The sequence below is a fragment of the Phyllostomus hastatus genome, unplaced genomic scaffold (genome assembly GCF_019186645.2).
Source record: "Phyllostomus hastatus isolate PE091 unplaced genomic scaffold, TTU_PhHast_1.1 phas_scaffold_78, whole genome shotgun sequence".
Classification (NCBI taxonomy): Eukaryota; Metazoa; Chordata; class Mammalia; order Chiroptera; family Phyllostomidae; genus Phyllostomus; species Phyllostomus hastatus.
In genome coordinates, this window is record NW_025334041.1 from 21,603,121 (window position 1) to 21,621,420 (window position 18,300).

An 18,300-nucleotide genomic window follows, 5' to 3' on the forward strand; every position below is an offset into this window, starting at 1 on the left:
CCCTATGTGAGTCTTTGATTCTGTGATTGTTGCCTCACAGGGTAGGTTGAGTGCCACAAGGGTCATGAAGATGCAGTATTTTAATAAAATGTAGCAGTGGGTTGGTGATGTAAGAGAAGGCATTACAGGAGAGATGTTATTAAACCGAACCTTAAAGGACTAACAGGGTTTAAATAAGAAAGGAGGGAAAAGCTTTCATTTTATTGGGGTGCACGCAGTCTCAATCAAGCATGATTAAGGAACAGAAGATAGTTGTTTGGACAAGATGTAAAAATTGACATTAGGAGAGTATTGGAAATGCAATTAAGATTTTGGATAGCTGAATGCCCAAGTTCTAGCTCATTAAGGAATACAAATCAATCACAGGTGTCACTGAAGGAGGGGGACATCACCAAAGTACAAGGAGGATGAAGAACCTGTCAGTAGTAAGAACTGGAAGTCATGTTGCTCAGGTGTCATTGAGTTGCAAGTGAAAGAACCCTAATTCAGCAGGTGAAACAAAAATAGACCATTTTTATTTTCCATGTTTAGATTTAAAATGACTTCAAAAGATACAAAATGGATGTATTTGCTTATGTATCTGAAAAATCCATGGCTGTGTTCAAGTGCTCAAACAAATTATTAATAGTAATCAGAGTGGCTCCTCCCTGGGTAGCCAATTGCCCTGGGGGGCTCCAGATTTATGCCCGCCCAGTTCTGACCAGAAGCGAATGTGCACTTCCTTCTTTCAGTGTTTATACTGAGTCTCTGGTTATGTCTTGCTTACCCCTACATACTCAGCACCTAGCCTAACAACTGAGACATAAGATTTTAATATTTTTAAACATTTTTTCTTTTGACACTTTGTATATGTGAGATTATAATCTCACATTTCTGAGATTATAATAAGCATGTGGTAAATAACACATCTTATGTTGTACTATTGCTATTCAGAAATCTAGTATAGTGTACACTTGGTCATCACTACTATTATTTCTGAAATCATTAAGTAATAACCTAGTAAACTAATTGTATTCATAGTGTAATAAAGAGCTTCCTTACAATGTGCTGCTACCACTCCTGTTCTAGTGCAGTTCTGTTCTGCTTACCAATTCAGCCCCACCAAACTTTTCTTTCTACTACACCTTGTACCTAGGACACCTGGGTGTCATCTCTTCATCCCCATTCTTCATGGAAAGAAGACCTCTCTGGGTCTTAGTTTTTGTCCTGAGGATCAGAATGAGCCCAGCCCTGTCCCAAGAAGCCTGCAGAGTGCTGACCTACTTGCTCTGTCCCCCTTTGATTACATGGTGGAAATGCTCTTTGCTTTACCCTGTGGAAATTGAGGTTTGGCAGAATGACATAAACGCTGTGAGTAATGAAATCTTGGGTCTCTGACTCCAGAGATTCATGTTTTCTGCCAGCCTCCCCAAAACTGTGGAGGCTAACTTGTTAGCTTTCAAGAAAGGTAAAATCTGTGATGCTTCACTTCTTCATAATAGTGTAAATTTCCATGAAATAAACATATGTTCTCGCCTAGGTCCCCCCTAGACCACTGCTTGCTGATTCTTTCTTACTACCCTCGTTCTCTTGCTTCAGAATCCTCTTCTTTTTACGGATGATCCATGAAAAAAACAGATTTTTTACTTGCAACTCAGATTAACATTTCTTAATAAATCCGTTTAGTCCCAAATGCTTATTTTAAAAATTTGTTGAGGAAAAGGAAAGAACTGATATGGAGTTCAACTCTAAGACTGTCCTGAGAAATTCAATTCCTTGACCCATCCCCACACACTTCAAGCCCAAAGGTATGAATTTATCAGTTTCTTTCTCAAATAGTGGTTGTATGGCTGAGATGAATATTTCAAAGTATGTGTAGGAACCAAAATGAGTTTCTCAACTTATTTTCCTTGAGTGTATTGGTCTATTTTACACTGATGACCTTAGTTAGGTGGCCTGAATCAGAGAGAAGTTGCAATTTCATTGGTAGCATTTGCTCAATAATACCTCCTGTTCATTGGATGGATGTGTACCTGTGAACTTGCCACACAGACACCTTTAGCAGGTATTCTTTGAAATGCACTATCTCAGTTACACAACTGCTATTGGGGAAACAAGCCTGTCTAATAATATTTTTCCAATGACATTGATCGTCATTCTGCATTTTTACCTAAGAGAAAAAAATTCATAGGAAAGCTCTGCACAGGAACTTTAAACTATCTGGTAAAAGTGGCGATCAGTCCAAACACATTAAAATTCTATTTTCCTTTACAAGTGTTTGCTGGAGATGACCCCCACTGATCTTAAATATATTTCTGTATCTGTAACTGAATAGAGGTTTTCCGTACAGCATGTTCTAATGGCACTCTGGCCTTTAGCCAACAAGGCACTGAATAAGGCTATTTTTAAAATACAGAAACTGGGAACAGCTGCAGCAATCAAATTTGATAAAAACAGAGAGGAACTTTGCTTTTTTTTTTTACGGTTTGTCCAAGTTTAGACTTCTTTCATAGAACTGCTTTTGTTCTGTTGTATGAAGGGCTACAAGACCAATACAGTGAAGCCCTTTTAAACAAATAAGTTTTAAAAGAATACGACTAAATAGAATATTTTTTCTTTGTATGGAGTATCAGTGCAAAAATATTACAAACTAGTTTTTTAAAGGATATATTTCTTATAAGAGAAGGTAGAAGAAGAATGAGTTATATTAGTAAAGTTTGTACTATAAAAGAGGTTTGGCTTCCCCAACCCCCAAATCAACTTCTTGAAAAGAGAGACAAAATCCTCAGTTTCTCAGTGTTGGAAATCGGAAAGTTTGCATTGAACTCTTGTGTTCACCACGGTTGTTAGGGACAAAGGTACTTTGAATGTTCCCTTTCTACTTTTCACATTACTATTACTCATGAATGTTTCTGTATTTTCTAAAAGCTGGATTAATATCAGTGCAGTCCTTTTAGAAAAAGATAAAATGACATGCGTTTTAAAATGTAAAGGAAAACTTTTTCACAGAGACCTTTTGTATTTCTCTGAATCCCCTCAACATGTCTATATACAAGGGCTTATTCTTTATTTTTAAAAAATTCAAGCTCTTTGGAAACTTGTCAGGACATGATTAATAAGCAGCAGAGGTGAATAGATCCTGAAAGTCTCCTATGTAGCTGTACGTCGCTAGTTCTCGGTTCTAAGTGATTTCATGTGTTGAATGGATAGGTCCACTAACTTTGTAACTGACGTGACAAAGGATATTGTATTTCTTATAAGTATTTACAAATGGGATTAATTTAAAATCCCATCCAAATAAAACTACTTATGTCAACAATAATTCAATTTAGCAATCCAAAATGTAATATAATTCTTTTTCTGTAGCCATAAAGTCATAAAATGAAATTATCTTCCTGGAGAAGAAAGGAAAGAAGGGTGTATATATACAAAATAGAAGAATTCAGGTGTATAGTAAGCTGGACTAACTTGTTAACATGTAGCCTATTAGCTATGATGTTCCATCTGTCTACAATGTATTTATAAACTGCAAAAAAAAAGTGAAAACAGATTAAACAGAGTCCTCTCTGATTGAATATTTTTTTCCTAGAGGCATTGATGATTCGAGAGCCACTCATTTGAGGCAATGATGATACTGTGTTGCTAGTGCTTGAAACCTTAACCGTTCCTGTCTCGGTTCTTTTCTAACACCCTGTTCTCTGTTCATGGGGAGCCTCAGTCCTTCCTTACAGAAAAGCTCCTTAAACACACACACTGTTCTAACCAGAAGCTGCAGCATTCCTCTTTTGCAAAGCCTCAAACTCAGCAGGTTTTCCAGGGTTCTCTGGCAGGGCACCAATATTTCTGTATACAATTTTATATTTTACTGATACCATAAAGTTCTAAGTGATGGTTACTGGGATTTAATTCTATTTAGCCATGTAACCTCTTTTCTGAAGATATACTTACTGCCAGGAGAGTAAGATTTACTTCTGAACAGCAGTGTGCTTTTATGCAAGTGGTCTGAGAAAGCACAAAGCCCAATATGATAGAACCTCTCAATCTCTTGCTAGGAGCACAGGATTTATCTGTTACTGAAATAAAGCAGATGTAAAAACCAGATTTGTTGTACAGGGACATGTTTCATGTAAATTACTATTCTGTGTCATTATGTTGCCCTTATTTTAATTTTTAGCATTAAGTGTATAAGTAAGTTTAAATCCATTACCATGTTTTTTCATTTTATTGGGTTTTTTTTGCATGTTTTTCATATTTCATTGAAACTAAGATAAGAGGACAGTAAAATGTGCCAGTATATTTCAAGAAAAGAACTGATTTTCACAGTACTTCTGGGAAGTGAATGTGAAGACTATATAGTCATAAGTAATCTGGCCCTGCCCCCTAATAAACTGGATTTTCATTTGAGTGTTTTAATCGTGGAAACTGCTTAATTCTTAGGAGAAGAAGGGTGGACGGTCTTCCTGGTGACTTCACCCCCATAGCAGGCATCCATGTTAAGGAACAGGGTGCTCCTTCAGAAACTGTTCAGAACTTGCTGACATGGGCCATCGTTCCTGACCATTGCTTTGTTTAGGAACGGTGCTAATATGAGGAGACAAATGAAGTAGCTCGGTTCATGGAAGAGGGCAGAAGAGGCTTGGTGCTGTGAAAACATCCCTACAAACACTAATAGCTCATTCACACAGAAAACCAGCCACAGCCTTTCGTCCCTCCACGAAGTCTAATGAGAACAAACCTACTCAAGAATCCAGACGCAGCAGTGTTCAGACTCAACTGCTGGCTTGTGCTCATAAACACTCTGCTTACATTTCCTTTAATACACATTGTCAGTTACAGCAGTGGATTACTGTGGGAAGACGTTAAGCTGGTTCTTTATGAGCCTTGTGAATGAAATGCTATGCGTCTTGGATTGTGTGTTTCTGGGGTGAAGATCACTTTCCAAGTACACCACAACAATGTGATTCGAAGGCCCCGGACCACTTTGGTCACAAGAAGGGAGGTTGTTGACAATATGCCACACTGTGATTTTTGGTCTTTACTTTTTGTGGATTCATTTTGGGAAGTTCGGAATTTTAGAATGAAAATACATAGCTATAGTCAGCTCTAGCTGGTTGTTTTCAAAAACCAGATGGCTTTAAAAGAGATGATCAAATCCATTCTTTAAAAGTCATTTTTAAAAGCAGGCACGTGATTCCATTTTATCTACATATTCTGTATATGTACTTAAACCTCTTATCTTTTAGATTTCAGGAAATGGGAAATTTTACACTGCTACATTGTTCAAGTAACTATAGTTAATCCATTTATGTACCAGACTCTGACCTTTTTAATTTTTCCATTTTAACCATTTGGGATGAAATTTTTTCCAAACAGTATGTTGCTTCTCTTAGCCTTCTTATAGAGATTTTTCAGAGTATAATTCATATATGATCACACTAGTCATTGTAAATGAGGGTTATGTACTCTATTTGAATTTGGTGACATCCGAAACTATTTAGTGGTAGGATAATTAGTGGTGCCATTTGAGATTCCAGTTGCATAGAATCTGGAGTAAAGTGTACTTAGTTGGAAAACCAGATTTTCAACTATGTGCGAAGGCTTGGATAAGTAACACAGTTTTCTCATCAATAAAAGGAGGAGACTAATACCAGCCTTAAATGATTGTCATGAGTCTTAAATGGAAAAATGTCTGTAAGTCCCTGAACAGAGAGCTGCCCACAGATAGTATATAACATATATACACATATGCACATACATGTGTATATATATATATTTATATTTACATACCCTTTCCATTTTTATTAATATACCTATAATTGCACAATATACTCCCTAAGGTGTTAAAAGTCTGCTTTAATGTTTGTATATACATACAGTAAAACAAAGAATCCATAGTAATAAAATTTTGCTTTAGCTCTCTCCACTCACCCCCTTTTCTAATTTGCATTTTCTAGTTTATGGAGGCCCAGGGAAACAGCTATTTATATTTGTGAGAAATCATCTAAATCAATGGACAGTAAATGGACATACCAAGGAAAACTTCCCAAAGCATTCACTCTGGTAGATAGATTTCATATATGTACCTGGGTTTTTAGAAGTTTGCTCTGGATCCTTAAGCATGCTTCTAATAACTGCTAGATAACAAAACAGGACTGGAAGATGCACAGCCTACCCACACTCAGAAGACACAACTCCACAGCTAGCTCCATCTCCCCCCGGCCAACTAAGGACTTACTAGATGAATTAATTAGCAATTTATAGTGACTACAAAGGGTTCCTCCTGAGTCAAAGAGTGGACCCCGGGACATGGCTTCCCACAGTGTTGTGGGGTTTTCCCGGACACCAGGCACAAAGGAGTGTGCCCTGCCCCGCTTCTTCTCACTTCAGGACGCGCTGTATTCTATGAAATGCTGAAGCGCTACAACCCACATTGAGTCTGTGTTTGTAATGCATCCTTTTCTGTTCCTTCACATATGGCAGTCTGAAACAATTACATAATGAGACATAACACAGGGCATAACTGTCAAAAATGATGAGATTAAGCTGTGAAGAAATGCTACCTACTTATTAGCTGTGCCACTCCTGCGCTGTTGAATCTGTACCTCAGCCCTGACTTTCAGATTTTTCTGCACTCATGCCCCCTGATGACCTGGGTAACAAAGTAATGAGGCACAAAAACATTTAGCCAAAGATTTACAAAGTCAAAGGTAAATTAAATCTAAGGGAGGGTTTTTGTGCCATAGTCCTTTTTTGTAAGTCTGCCAAAATCTACAGACTACTCAGAGGAATATTTTAAAGTTCATAAAAATACATACAGGCTAAAAAAAGCCAATTATATTAAAATGCTGTTAAAATTTTTATTTAGTTGAGGATGAGCTTCTTTATTAGTAAGTTAACTTTAAAAAATCTCAGAAGATCCCTGGCCAGAGTGGCTCAGTTATTTGGAGCAGCATCCCGTAACTAAAACATTGTGAGTTCAATTCCCAGTCAGGGCACATGCTTTGATTGCTGGTTCAGTCCTGGTCAGGGCACAGGTGAGAAGCAACTGATCCATGTTTCTCTTACCTAAATATTTCCCTCTTTCTCTCTCTCCCTCCCTTCCCCCTCTAAAATCAGTAAGGATGCCCTTGGGTGAGGCTTTAAAAAAACTCTAACAGAGGATCAATAAGTATTAAAATTGAAAAATGATAGTATAAATAGCTTATTGAAAAACTTCAACAACTATAATGTGAAAGGGCAGTGATTTTTAACAGGTGTGCCACAAGAATTTTTAAAACATGCAAGTCCTGACGATTTAGTCAGGAACACTGATCTCTTTTCCCTTAGATTGTCAAATAAGAAAACGAGAACAGCCAGTGCAACGGTAGCTATCTGGTGTGAATGCCTTGTCTTGAACCATAAATATATAAGTCATGGAATAGAGCTGCATCTTCTTGGTCATGTCACATTATTAGGTTGAGTCTGGTTGGTTAATTCTTGGTAACTGAAATTCCTTTGTACAAGTATAGGGACCTGATTTTTTAAAGTCACTTTGAAGCCAAAAGTGTGGGTAATTATTATTAGTAGTAGTAGTAGATCAATACAAATTATACCTATAGAAATAGATCTGCAAAACATTTATTTTTAGTGTGCCACAGAATTTAGTGATTAGTTGTGTGTTCCAGGAGATGAAAAGGTTTGAGAATTGCTATGATATAGACATATCTGTCATGGACAAAGTCGCAGGTTGGTTTGTATTACAACTAGGATTTCTTTCCTAAATTTGTGCTTGAAAAAGGTACTTATCTTCAACTGCATCTTAGTATAAACAAAGTTGTGTTTTTCTGCATTCGGAGTCACTGACCCTATGTTGAGAATCGTGCTCTAATATGACCCAATTTGAGTTATTTCATAAAGTTTCTTCCTTCTTAAGCACCTATTGCTTTTCATTTTAAATATGAAAATACCAAATTTGGAAGATTCTCTTGCCTCTGTTACCCCTGTGAAGCCATGGGAAACTCTTCCAGAAAAGTACTGTTTTTCTCTGAACCAAAGCAGTGTCTTCCTCAGGGTAGATGAACAATTGAGAATATCAAGATGTTGGATTTCTCGATACTTGGTACATGACTCACACATTTGGAGCTGACCCTCACCTGGAGGTTCAGGTCTGGATGCAACTTCTGCCTTCCTGCCTATAACTCTACTTTTTCTCACACTCAAGAAAGCCACCCAGGATGCAATGACTGAGTTTAATGTTGAACGTTAAGCTGCTCTAGTTTCTTTTGTCATAAAGCTGATGGAAATGTGGGTATTTCATGACTAATAACAACCTGATTGTGAAAAACCTCACAGGATATGAGTGTCGTGAGGCTCCGTGGTTGAGAATACCTATTCTATGCAGAGATACAATACACGGAGGAATTTGTTCCTTCAGGCCACTAGAATGCCAGGTAGCAGTTATGGTGGCCATGCTAAACTGAAACCTCATTGGCCTGAAAGCGTTAATGTTTCTCCTAAGCAGAGGTGGGCACTTTGTTCTCTAAAGGTCCAGATAGTCAATATTTTAGGCTTTGCAAGCCGTATGGTCTCTGTGGCAACTACTCTGCCATTGTAGTGTGAAAGCAGATACAGACAAGACCTAAAACGAGTAAGTGTGGCTGCGTTCCAATAAAAACTAATTTATGAATACTGAAATTTGAATTTTACATAATCTTCAGATGCTACACTATATTACTCTTTAAAAAACATTTTTAGCTCACAGGCCATACAAAAATAGGCATTGGGCCAGACTGGGTCCACAGGCTGTGTAGTTTGCTACTCCTACTCTCAACTCTGAAATCAATAGCCAGGTGACAAACTAATTAGGTAGGTTCATCTGGTTGCTTATGACATTGCAAGCAGTCCTGAACTTAAAATAAATTTTAGCTAGATGTGAGGTGAGAAAGCCCTTGATGTTTTGAATGTAACCACATATAGAAACAGAGTTCAGTTATATAGATAGAAACTATCTTAGTCTGACATCAACCAGGACCCTGATCTCAAAGACAATATGTACTGGGTATCAGTTGTACACAGACATTGCAGTCTGTTGTATTTTAGAAAGCGAAACTGCAGTGGGAGAAAAGAAATGCAGCACAAATTTAGAGCTTTTTTCCATTTTTTTCTGAACACATAATTAAAAGGAAATGGTATTTATTTACCTTTATCAGAGTTAGTAAATATTTCACTTCTATGCAATTCTTTGTGTTTGCAAGAACATGAAAGATTGAAAGCCTACGTCTTCTAAATCCATAAGAAATATCTGGATTATTATCTTCATAATAATCATTAATGACAGGATTGAGTATCAGGGCATGTTTTCTGGGATAAAAATCAAAGACAAATTAAAAGAGAGAAAAAAATCAGAAGGAGGGTGGTAGACTGCAGCAATATGGTGTGGGTGTAGACGATCCCTGTGATTCATCGAAAAGTTAGGGCTCAGAGATTAACTCGTTGTGAAAAAGTCTTTCATCTCTTGTAGAACAGTTCCCATCAACCAGATCATTACAAAAATTTGCATGATATTTCACCTACAGGGTCCAGCACAAATGCCCCTTTTTTATTACAAAATCTTTTATTACAAAATCATAAGCATGTAATTCTGTAACATAACAATATCACACTCAAGCCCACCATCTGACATTTTAGGTGAAATGTTCAAATTGAAACTATAAATTATTATACCCATATTATTACCCTACCAACCACACTCAAGCAGGCATTACTTCTGCCAGACCCTGTATTTAAGAATCAGGCAGCGCAAAAATATAATACTAAATATGAACTTCAATGTTGTTGTTGTAGCGGTTGTTTTATAAATATCACCAGACACACATCTGGGGTTTTAGTGCTTGCCACAGTGCAGATTTCTGGTTGACATATCTAAGAAATGCGTATATTAACACCCAGGCTCTATAGAGCCAAGCAAATTTTCGTGCCTGCTACAGCTGAAAGAATATGTTTCCATTCCTGTCCATCTGTTCTTGGCGACATAAATTTAAACTAGAAACACAGAATAAGTTTCATGAGGAATAAGTCTAAATAGAGTTTCAAACAGCAAGGTGAATGCTCTAAGTTATTACGACTTGTTAACATTTGACTTTGTGGCTAGAAGGCTGTTTTTACTTAGAAAAATCTCATGCTGCAGCTATAACTTAAAGTTTAAAAAAACAGATTTTTTTATCGGTTTGCTTAAAAAATACTTGGTCACACTTTCTATTTTAAGGGTTTATATTAAATTTTCTGGTGACCATAAACCTAACAAACCTTGGGATTTCAAAGTGCTTTGCCACACACTTGAGCTACACTGAAAAGGTGTCATCTATGTCTCGGAACTTCACGCTAAAATGGATTTATTAGTGGCAAATGAAGGTTTGCCATGCAAACTGGAGTCCATCTGAAATAGATTTGCTTTTTTTTCTTCAAGTAGAACTTCAACTACGACCAGCTATTACATGATAACTCTGTACACTCATCATACCTGCCCACTCTGTGGCACAACCTCTAGCTTTTTCTGTGACTAAAACGGTATTAAACTATGTATTTACATTTTAAAATGCATGAGAATATTAAAATAAAAGGACCACATATGTGCACCCAGAATTTTGCCTCCAAACAAAGGTTCAAGCATTCTGAGCTCAATGGTAAGCTGATGGTCTTCTATGGGATTCTACTCATGGAAGTGCAACCTTTGATTTCTGGCTGAGTAAAAAGTCCTACCCAACCTCCCTTCCTGTGTAAGAAACATTTCTATTATTTTTGAAGTCTCTCTTTCAATATGGCTGATTTATCAAACATAGCAGATTGGTTATGCATCAAAGTGTTTGGGTTCAAACTTTGGCTCTGTCACTTCAGGTATGTGCATATGAATAAATTAGTTAACTTCTTTAATTTTCAGGCTTCTCTGTCTATAAATGGGAATACTCTTATTTGTGTTAAAATGGTTTCAGGTGGAACAAATGAGATGATATATAAAAATGATTACTCCTGTGACAGGCACTTAGTAAACATGCAACAAACAATGTCTGTTATTATTACCTCTTTATGCTGTCCTCTGTTAAAGGAAAAAAAAAAAATGAGCCCTGGCTGGGTAGCTCAGTTGGATAGAGCATTGTCCCAATATACCAAGGTTTCGAGTTCAATCCCAGGTCAGGCCACATGCAAGAAGAAACCCATGAATGCATAAATAAGTGGAACAACAAATCAATGTCTCTCTCTCTCTCTCTCTCTCAAATCACTAAGTAAAAAAAAAACATTATTTCACTGTGCTATCTAGCCTACCCCCAAACAGTATTTTCACAACATATACCTTTCATTTAAAAAACATTCCAATAAATTAATATTGTTTCTTGAACTTCTGCACAGAGTTACCTATGACTCTGGACAAGTCACTCAATGATTTAGACTCAGTCTTCTTATCTCTAAAATGAGAACTTTAATTGCATGATCTCTCAGGTCTTTTGCTGGCATAATTTAACAAAATCATATTTGACAGCATATCCTCATACTTTATTTATAGTGCTGAAATGTGGATCTGCTGCCAAATGTCTGATGTGGGATGTATAAGTGTGCCACACATACATGTGGAATAACATTAAGTTTGTTGATGTTAAGAACTACTGGTATATTTTTTGGCATTATTTGGCTCCAAATCCATTCTTCCCATTTTGTTTTAGAATAAGCTGACAGCAAATCTTTTCCCACAGTACCTCATGGTTTAGTTAAACTGAGAGTTTCATAAATAGGCCATCTTTTCATTACTTTCAGTATCCAAGACAGAGAAGCTTTCTTTGTGTAGCAGCTTTCATTTCGCAGCTCCATCGCATCTGATGCCGTTAAATTGTACACATGTGCCTATGCCCTGTAACTTACAAGGCTTCTGCTTTCTTTCAGATCTGAGCGATCAGCTGCTGGAGGTGGTTGGCTTGGAAGGAGCCATGGAGATGGGGCAAATATACACAGGACTAAAGAGTGCCGGGCGGCGGCTGGCGCAGTGCTCCTCTGTGGTCATCAGGTAGTTCTTTCTCTGTAGTTGAAGAGGGGGAGTAACATGGCATAACTACAAACTAATTAAAAGTATGCAGGATGCATCATGACATTTGTCTTATTTGTGCCTCAAGTTATTAATGATTAATACTGATATATTTTAAAATACTGCAGATGGGCAGATTTTACAAAGTTTTAGTTAGCTATTGCTTATCAGGTCTACTGAGATTTGATACTCTCTTATTGAGACCATGGATACAATTCTAGCACACAATTTTCATCCCCTCTGATCTGGGTCTTGTTCAGTTTGGTTTACTGAAGTGTTGACGTATCTGCTGGACAAGTTAACCAGTGAGAACACGGCTGAAACATTGTTAACTTAAATTCTTTCATGAACTAAAATGCCGTCAAACACTTTTTTTTCCAGGTTTGCAATGTGGGTTTGCATGAAAACAAGGAGCCTCTTCCTGCTATAGGAACTCTTATTTTTCCATTAAACATATACCCTACTTATTTTTTTTTTACATCAGAGTTTTTGTTTCTATCACCACATTTACCAAAAAGCTGTTAGCAGCCCGGCGATCAAGGTACCTTTCAGGGTATTCATTAATAAACAAGAGTAGAAGACTCCTTTGAAATAGATAAATTTAAGCCCTGGCTGGCGTAGTTCAGTGGATTGAGCGCGGGCTGGAAACCAAAGTTTCCCAGGTTCGATTCCCAGCCAGGGTACATGCCTGGGTTGCAGGCCATAACCCCCAGCAACCGCACATTGATGTTCCTCTCTCTCTCTCTATCTCCCGCCCTTTCCTCTCTAAAAATAAATAAATAAAATCTTAAAAAAAAAAAGCTTGATAAAAAAAGAAATAGATAAATTTAGAGCCCAGATATTACCATATTTGTATTTCCTGGTCCCGTCAGCTGATGTCTTGCATGTGTAGTCCGTTAGGTAAAGTATTTCAGTGTTGTACTTAAAGGAAACATTCTCTCCTAGGACTAGCAAGTCGTTGCCGATGCAGATCGACGGGGAACCCTGGATGCAGACCCCGTGCACAGTGAGTAGAGGAGTTAAGATTCAATGACACTTTCATTTTTGCTTATTAGGTATTCTACACTCCTGTAGCTAACTAACCACATACTTCTGTAACCAAATAAGCATAATAGTTAAGTTTGGGACCTATCACCATGTACCATTTTTTTCCCTAATTTATCAGACGAAGCCACTGTATTCAAGTTTTAGGCATTGTATGCCCTTGACGATGATTTAGCTGTGGAATGAATGTTTGTGTTAGCCTAAGTATAACCTTTACATACCACAGATCAATTACATACTCTGGAACTAAGAAACGTTGACAAAGTTTCTCTTAACCTTTCTTGGACTTATTTCAGAACGGCTTATGGGAAAATTCTGTCTGAGGCCCTCAGACAAAAGTCTCCCATCTGTTCTTTTGCCTACATTTGGGCATCTGTGAGCTTCCATCTCTAAAAAACCTCCCCCTATAGTTTTCTCTGTAATGAGATACTATTCAAGTCAGGCATTTATACCCTTCAAAATTTCTATTTCCATTTGCATAATGAATATTTTATTACATTTTAAAAATATGCTAGGCACTGCTGTTGGCACTAAGAATAGGAACATGATCATGATCGATAATAAAACACTGGAATGATAAGCAATATACCATGATCAATAATGTAATTGTCTTACTTTTGATAATAATAGATTAAATAAATGTAAATCAACATATAAGTATAACTTCAGATCTCAAGAGTTATGGAAACACAAGGCACAATAATAAGGAGGACCTGGGTAGAGTATACAGGATACTACTTTAGAGAAATGGACCTGGAGGCCCTTTCCAAAGAACAATCAAAGCCAGTATGTTTTTTTAAAAAAAAACAAAAAACAGTAAGAAGGATGGTATGACCAAAGCTTCTAGAAGCAGGAGGACAGTGGTAAGAGGTAAAATGAAAAGTTGGACAGGGGTCAGGTCATGTAGAGAAATGATGGTAAAGAGTTATCATCTGATTGTAAGTGTAACAGGAAACGATTGAAGGCTTTGAGCATCATCTGATTGACATGTTTAAAGTTCACCTTGCCTGCTATGTGGAGAATGGATTGTTCTGACTAGCAGCTGGGAGGCAGGATCTATCAGAGTAGTCTGAGGTTAGGCAAAGATAGTGGCAGGGAAGTGGATGGATGGGAGCTAAATTCTGGAACTGAAACAGAAAGAATTTGCTAATGAGTTCCCTTGGGGTAAGGGATAAGGGATGAGAAAGGAGATGAATCAATGTTCCTTCTTACCTTAAGACTGGGTGTGAAACTGTTTAGAAAGTAACAGGAGGAGTCTTAAGATCAGATTAGTATCAGCATTGTGTTAAGTGCTGGTATTACATGCATTTTTAAACTGAGCTGTAATTGACATAGCACGTTATATCAGTATTTTTTAAATATTTACACAAACTCTAAATAATGGTTATCACCAGTTTTCAGGTGGAGAAAATTATGGCTTTGGAAGGTTGAATAAAAAGGTCATATATGCAACATATGTGGAACTTAAACCCAGGACTCTTTGATTAAAGCCCATTCTCTTAACCACTAGTTTAAACAACTTTAGCTACAGATTCCAAACAGCACAGGTTAGCATGTAAAAGGGAAGTTTTAATTGCACCTTTCTAGTGGTTTTACCCAGAAGCCATCATTTCAGCCTTTTCTACAGCACATACCTATGACTTTTTGTTTATTTCCAGTATATTCCTTTTAGCTACTTGAACCTCAAGTATGTGAAATACATTAATTCTGTAATAGTAGTGTGAAATAAACATGTGTGAAAAATTACTGTAGACTGGCTACTTGTTATGCCTTTTGCTATTCCTGTACACAGTTCCAAAGACCTTTTAAATATGTCCTGCTCCTCCCCTTGCCAGCATATATACGCTTACATCATCTTGTCTGTTATTGTTCATTTTCCCAATGGCACTTTTTAAGTTCACATTCATACTCATATGGAAGTTACAAGTGTTGTAGCTGTTGTTGTGGGTGGTGGTGGTGGTGGAAGTCACAATGAACTGGTGGAGGTGCTTGCTCTCAGTGGTTGTGTGATGGTTTAGGGTTAGAGTGCTGGGAAACCAGGGGTCATGATTGTGTTGGTGGAAACAGTGGTAAAGCCTGTGGTTATGGTGATCATCATAGTTGTGACGGTGGTGGTGGTGGCAGTGACGGTGTCATGATGAACTGGTAGAGGTGATGTCACTGTTGGTGGTGATGGTAGTTGCAGTGCTCGTGTTGATGGTGTGTGATACAGGATGTTGGTGGTGGTGACAACAGCACTATTCTCATCTTTCATAAAAGTGTCACAAGAGACTAAATGAAACACAATGAAAACAAACACCTTCCACTAGTACTTTATACTATTTTGGACTCTTCTCAGGGAGATGTTAAATTTAGTTTTTGTGCCATGTTTTAAATTTTGGAGGATTAATAGTGATAATATCTACCATTTATTAAGCTTTGAGTTTGTGCCATGTACAGTTGAGACACTTGACCTGTTTTGACACATTTAATTCTCACAAAAACTTATGATTGGCTTCATTTTGTGGATGAAGGTATGGAGGTAGCCAAAGGCAAAATAGCTTGCTTGATTCCACACAGATAGTAAGTGGCAGAGTAGAAACGGACACATAGGTGGCCTGGCTCCCCTGTCTGCATTGTCTGAGGCTACTCCCCACAGTGGATCTCAACCTGCAAAGGCCCCAGTCCATCCTCGTGACACCACCACCTCACAGTCTGACCCTCAGTACATCACGCATGCTTCTCCCCAGCTTTTAAATGTCTATGTCTATTAAAAGCTACTCAATGTTTTAGAATAATTTCCGCTTATTTCACACAGCACTTGTAATGATACATTCATTGTTTTCTTTCAGTTAGTAATTGGACATCCATTTTGCCTATTAATTATCATGATCTACACAATTGTTAAATTAATAATACATTCTACATAACTCACTTAATTTTCTCTCCTTGTAAATGCTTTTATTCACATAAAACATTTATTACAGCCTACAGTGGGCCAAGAGCCGTATTAGACTATGGCTCATTATTGTTATTTCACATTCTGGCATGCTCCACATTTCCTCGAGCCACATGGAGTTCTGAACTTTAAATCTCACTCAGCTGAAGGGAATGTTTAGTAGTCAGAGCATTGGTATGGTTTAACTGAAACGTGTTCTTTGCTTTGATTCAATAACGCAGTGTTTCTCTTATAGAACATAAGAATTGGTAGAATGTTAAAATTCTTTGCCAAATTTAAATACCCATAAGCTGATCTTCAATTTATGCGGAAATTGCTCTAGATATAATTTTAGAGCACAGCAGACATTCTGTTTTTCTGTAAGTGGATATATAAAATGGAAAGGCAGGTGATAAGCAGGTCTTTGATTCTTATAAAAATTAATACTTTTTAAAATAAATCAAAGTAATATAAGTTTTGGAGATAGATGACAATGGTGTTTGTACAGCAATGTGAATATAGTTTATGCCATTGAACTGTGTACTTAAATATAATTAAAATAGAAAATTTTATATAACTTATTTTACCACACTAAAATAATTGAAAAACATCAACATAATATTTACTTATAAATTTCACCAACTTTGAGTTCAAATGTCAGGAAAAACAAAAACTAAAGAGCTTAAAATTAACTTTTTAAATATATACATTGTAATTTTTATGACCTTTTAAATAATATCACATTAAAATAGTAAACAGAAACTGTTAAGTATCTTTGTGTTGACAGTTTTTTAATAGCCACTGAGTTAAGGGAAAATGAACTTTGGCCATAAAATTATTAGCCATCTCACTAAACATATCATAACTAAAGAAACAATTAATTCTAGAAGATGTCATATTGAAATAGTTCAAGAAGTGCTTTTTTTCAGGCTGGACTCCAGAGCCTGTTTTCCCCTCTCTATATTCTTCCCCCTTGGTCCTTACTCCTGAACACATCAAACATGCTGACTCTGTTGTCAGTATGTTTCTGTCATTGGTTAGGGGGACATTTGGAGGACAGTGTGACAGTAAGATACCATAGGTCACAGACTAGGCCAGATTTTGTGTCTGCGCATGTAGCCCTCCTGTTACCAATTTTGCAATTCATGGATGCCCAGTAGTTTTGTTAAGTGAGGAGTGACCATACTAAACCTCATTAAAAATTACTAAAATAGGCTCATCTACCTCCCTGCACCTCCTCCCCACTACACCAAACACTGACTTCTTCTAACATTCCAAAACTCTTCCTCCTTCCTTTACCAATTGAAGTAGTTACTATTATGCATCCAGAGTCATCCTATACTTCTCCATACTTTCATATTAACTACCATGCCCACCTAATGATATGACATATTTCTTTTCCCTTTTTTCCATCCCTTATACCACTATCCTGGATTTGGCCATTTTATTGTATGTCTCTCTCATTTCCAGCAATAACCACATCAATCTTTCCCTATTTCCATTTTTTTCTATTTAAATCCATCTTTACTTTTTTCATAATTGTCACTATAAAATGCTAATCTCACCATGACACTCTTCTTAAAATAATTTAATTTCTCTCTATCTGACAAACATGTAATTCAAATTGAGCTTCTTGCTTCACCTATATTGTCTCTTCCTTCTTTTCACCTTTTCATGCACTTTCTTCTTGTCCAAATAAACTTTCCTTTTTATTTAGTTGAGTAACACAACTCACCTTTTAAGACTTGTTTCATGCTGCCCTTCCTTTATAACCTGAACATCATTTTTTCCACTCTTCCACCCTATCTCTGACCTCCACTAGTCTAACAGTTCTGCCTCAGTACTTCATAGCTTTATCAAAGAACTAACTATCATAGTTTGTTTTACTATTGATAATCTTCACTTTTTCGCCCAATTTTTTGAGGGAAAAATAAGGATGCACATCGTACATGGGTAGTACCTGAAATACCTCACACCCATTCTTATGTTTTGTAATTATTTGTTACATAAAATTTCTTGTACCGTAACATGTTCAAAAATAAATGTTAAAATTCCTTTATAATACATAAAAAGTATCTAAATATAACTAAATAATTGAATTTTAAAAAGTTAAAATGATATTTTTCCTGAAAGTTGTGGCCAAAAACATGGTTGCACATTATACACAGCAAAATACAGTATATTACATTGAAATTATCATCTTATTGGGGTTCCACATGGTGGTGTAGGAAGACCTTGAACTCACCTCCTCCAACAGAAACATCAAATATACACCTATATGTACACAGTTCCTCCTGAAGAACTACTAAAA

The 18,300-nt window shown here is 36.9% G+C and overlaps 1 protein-coding gene across 2 annotated transcripts in view; it reads left to right on the forward strand.

Annotated features, from left to right (window-relative positions):
- DGKB (diacylglycerol kinase beta) overlaps positions 1-18,300 on the forward strand; it is a 597,575-nt gene that overhangs the window by 554,737 nt on the left and 24,538 nt on the right. For both annotated transcript variants that reach the window (XM_045827955.1, XM_045827954.1), the window contains exons 24-25: positions 11,890-12,010; positions 12,974-13,034. In XM_045827955.1, coding sequence (XP_045683911.1) covers positions 11,890-12,010; positions 12,974-13,034 — 182 coding nt within the window. The remainder of the gene's footprint in view (positions 1-11,889; positions 12,011-12,973; positions 13,035-18,300) is intronic.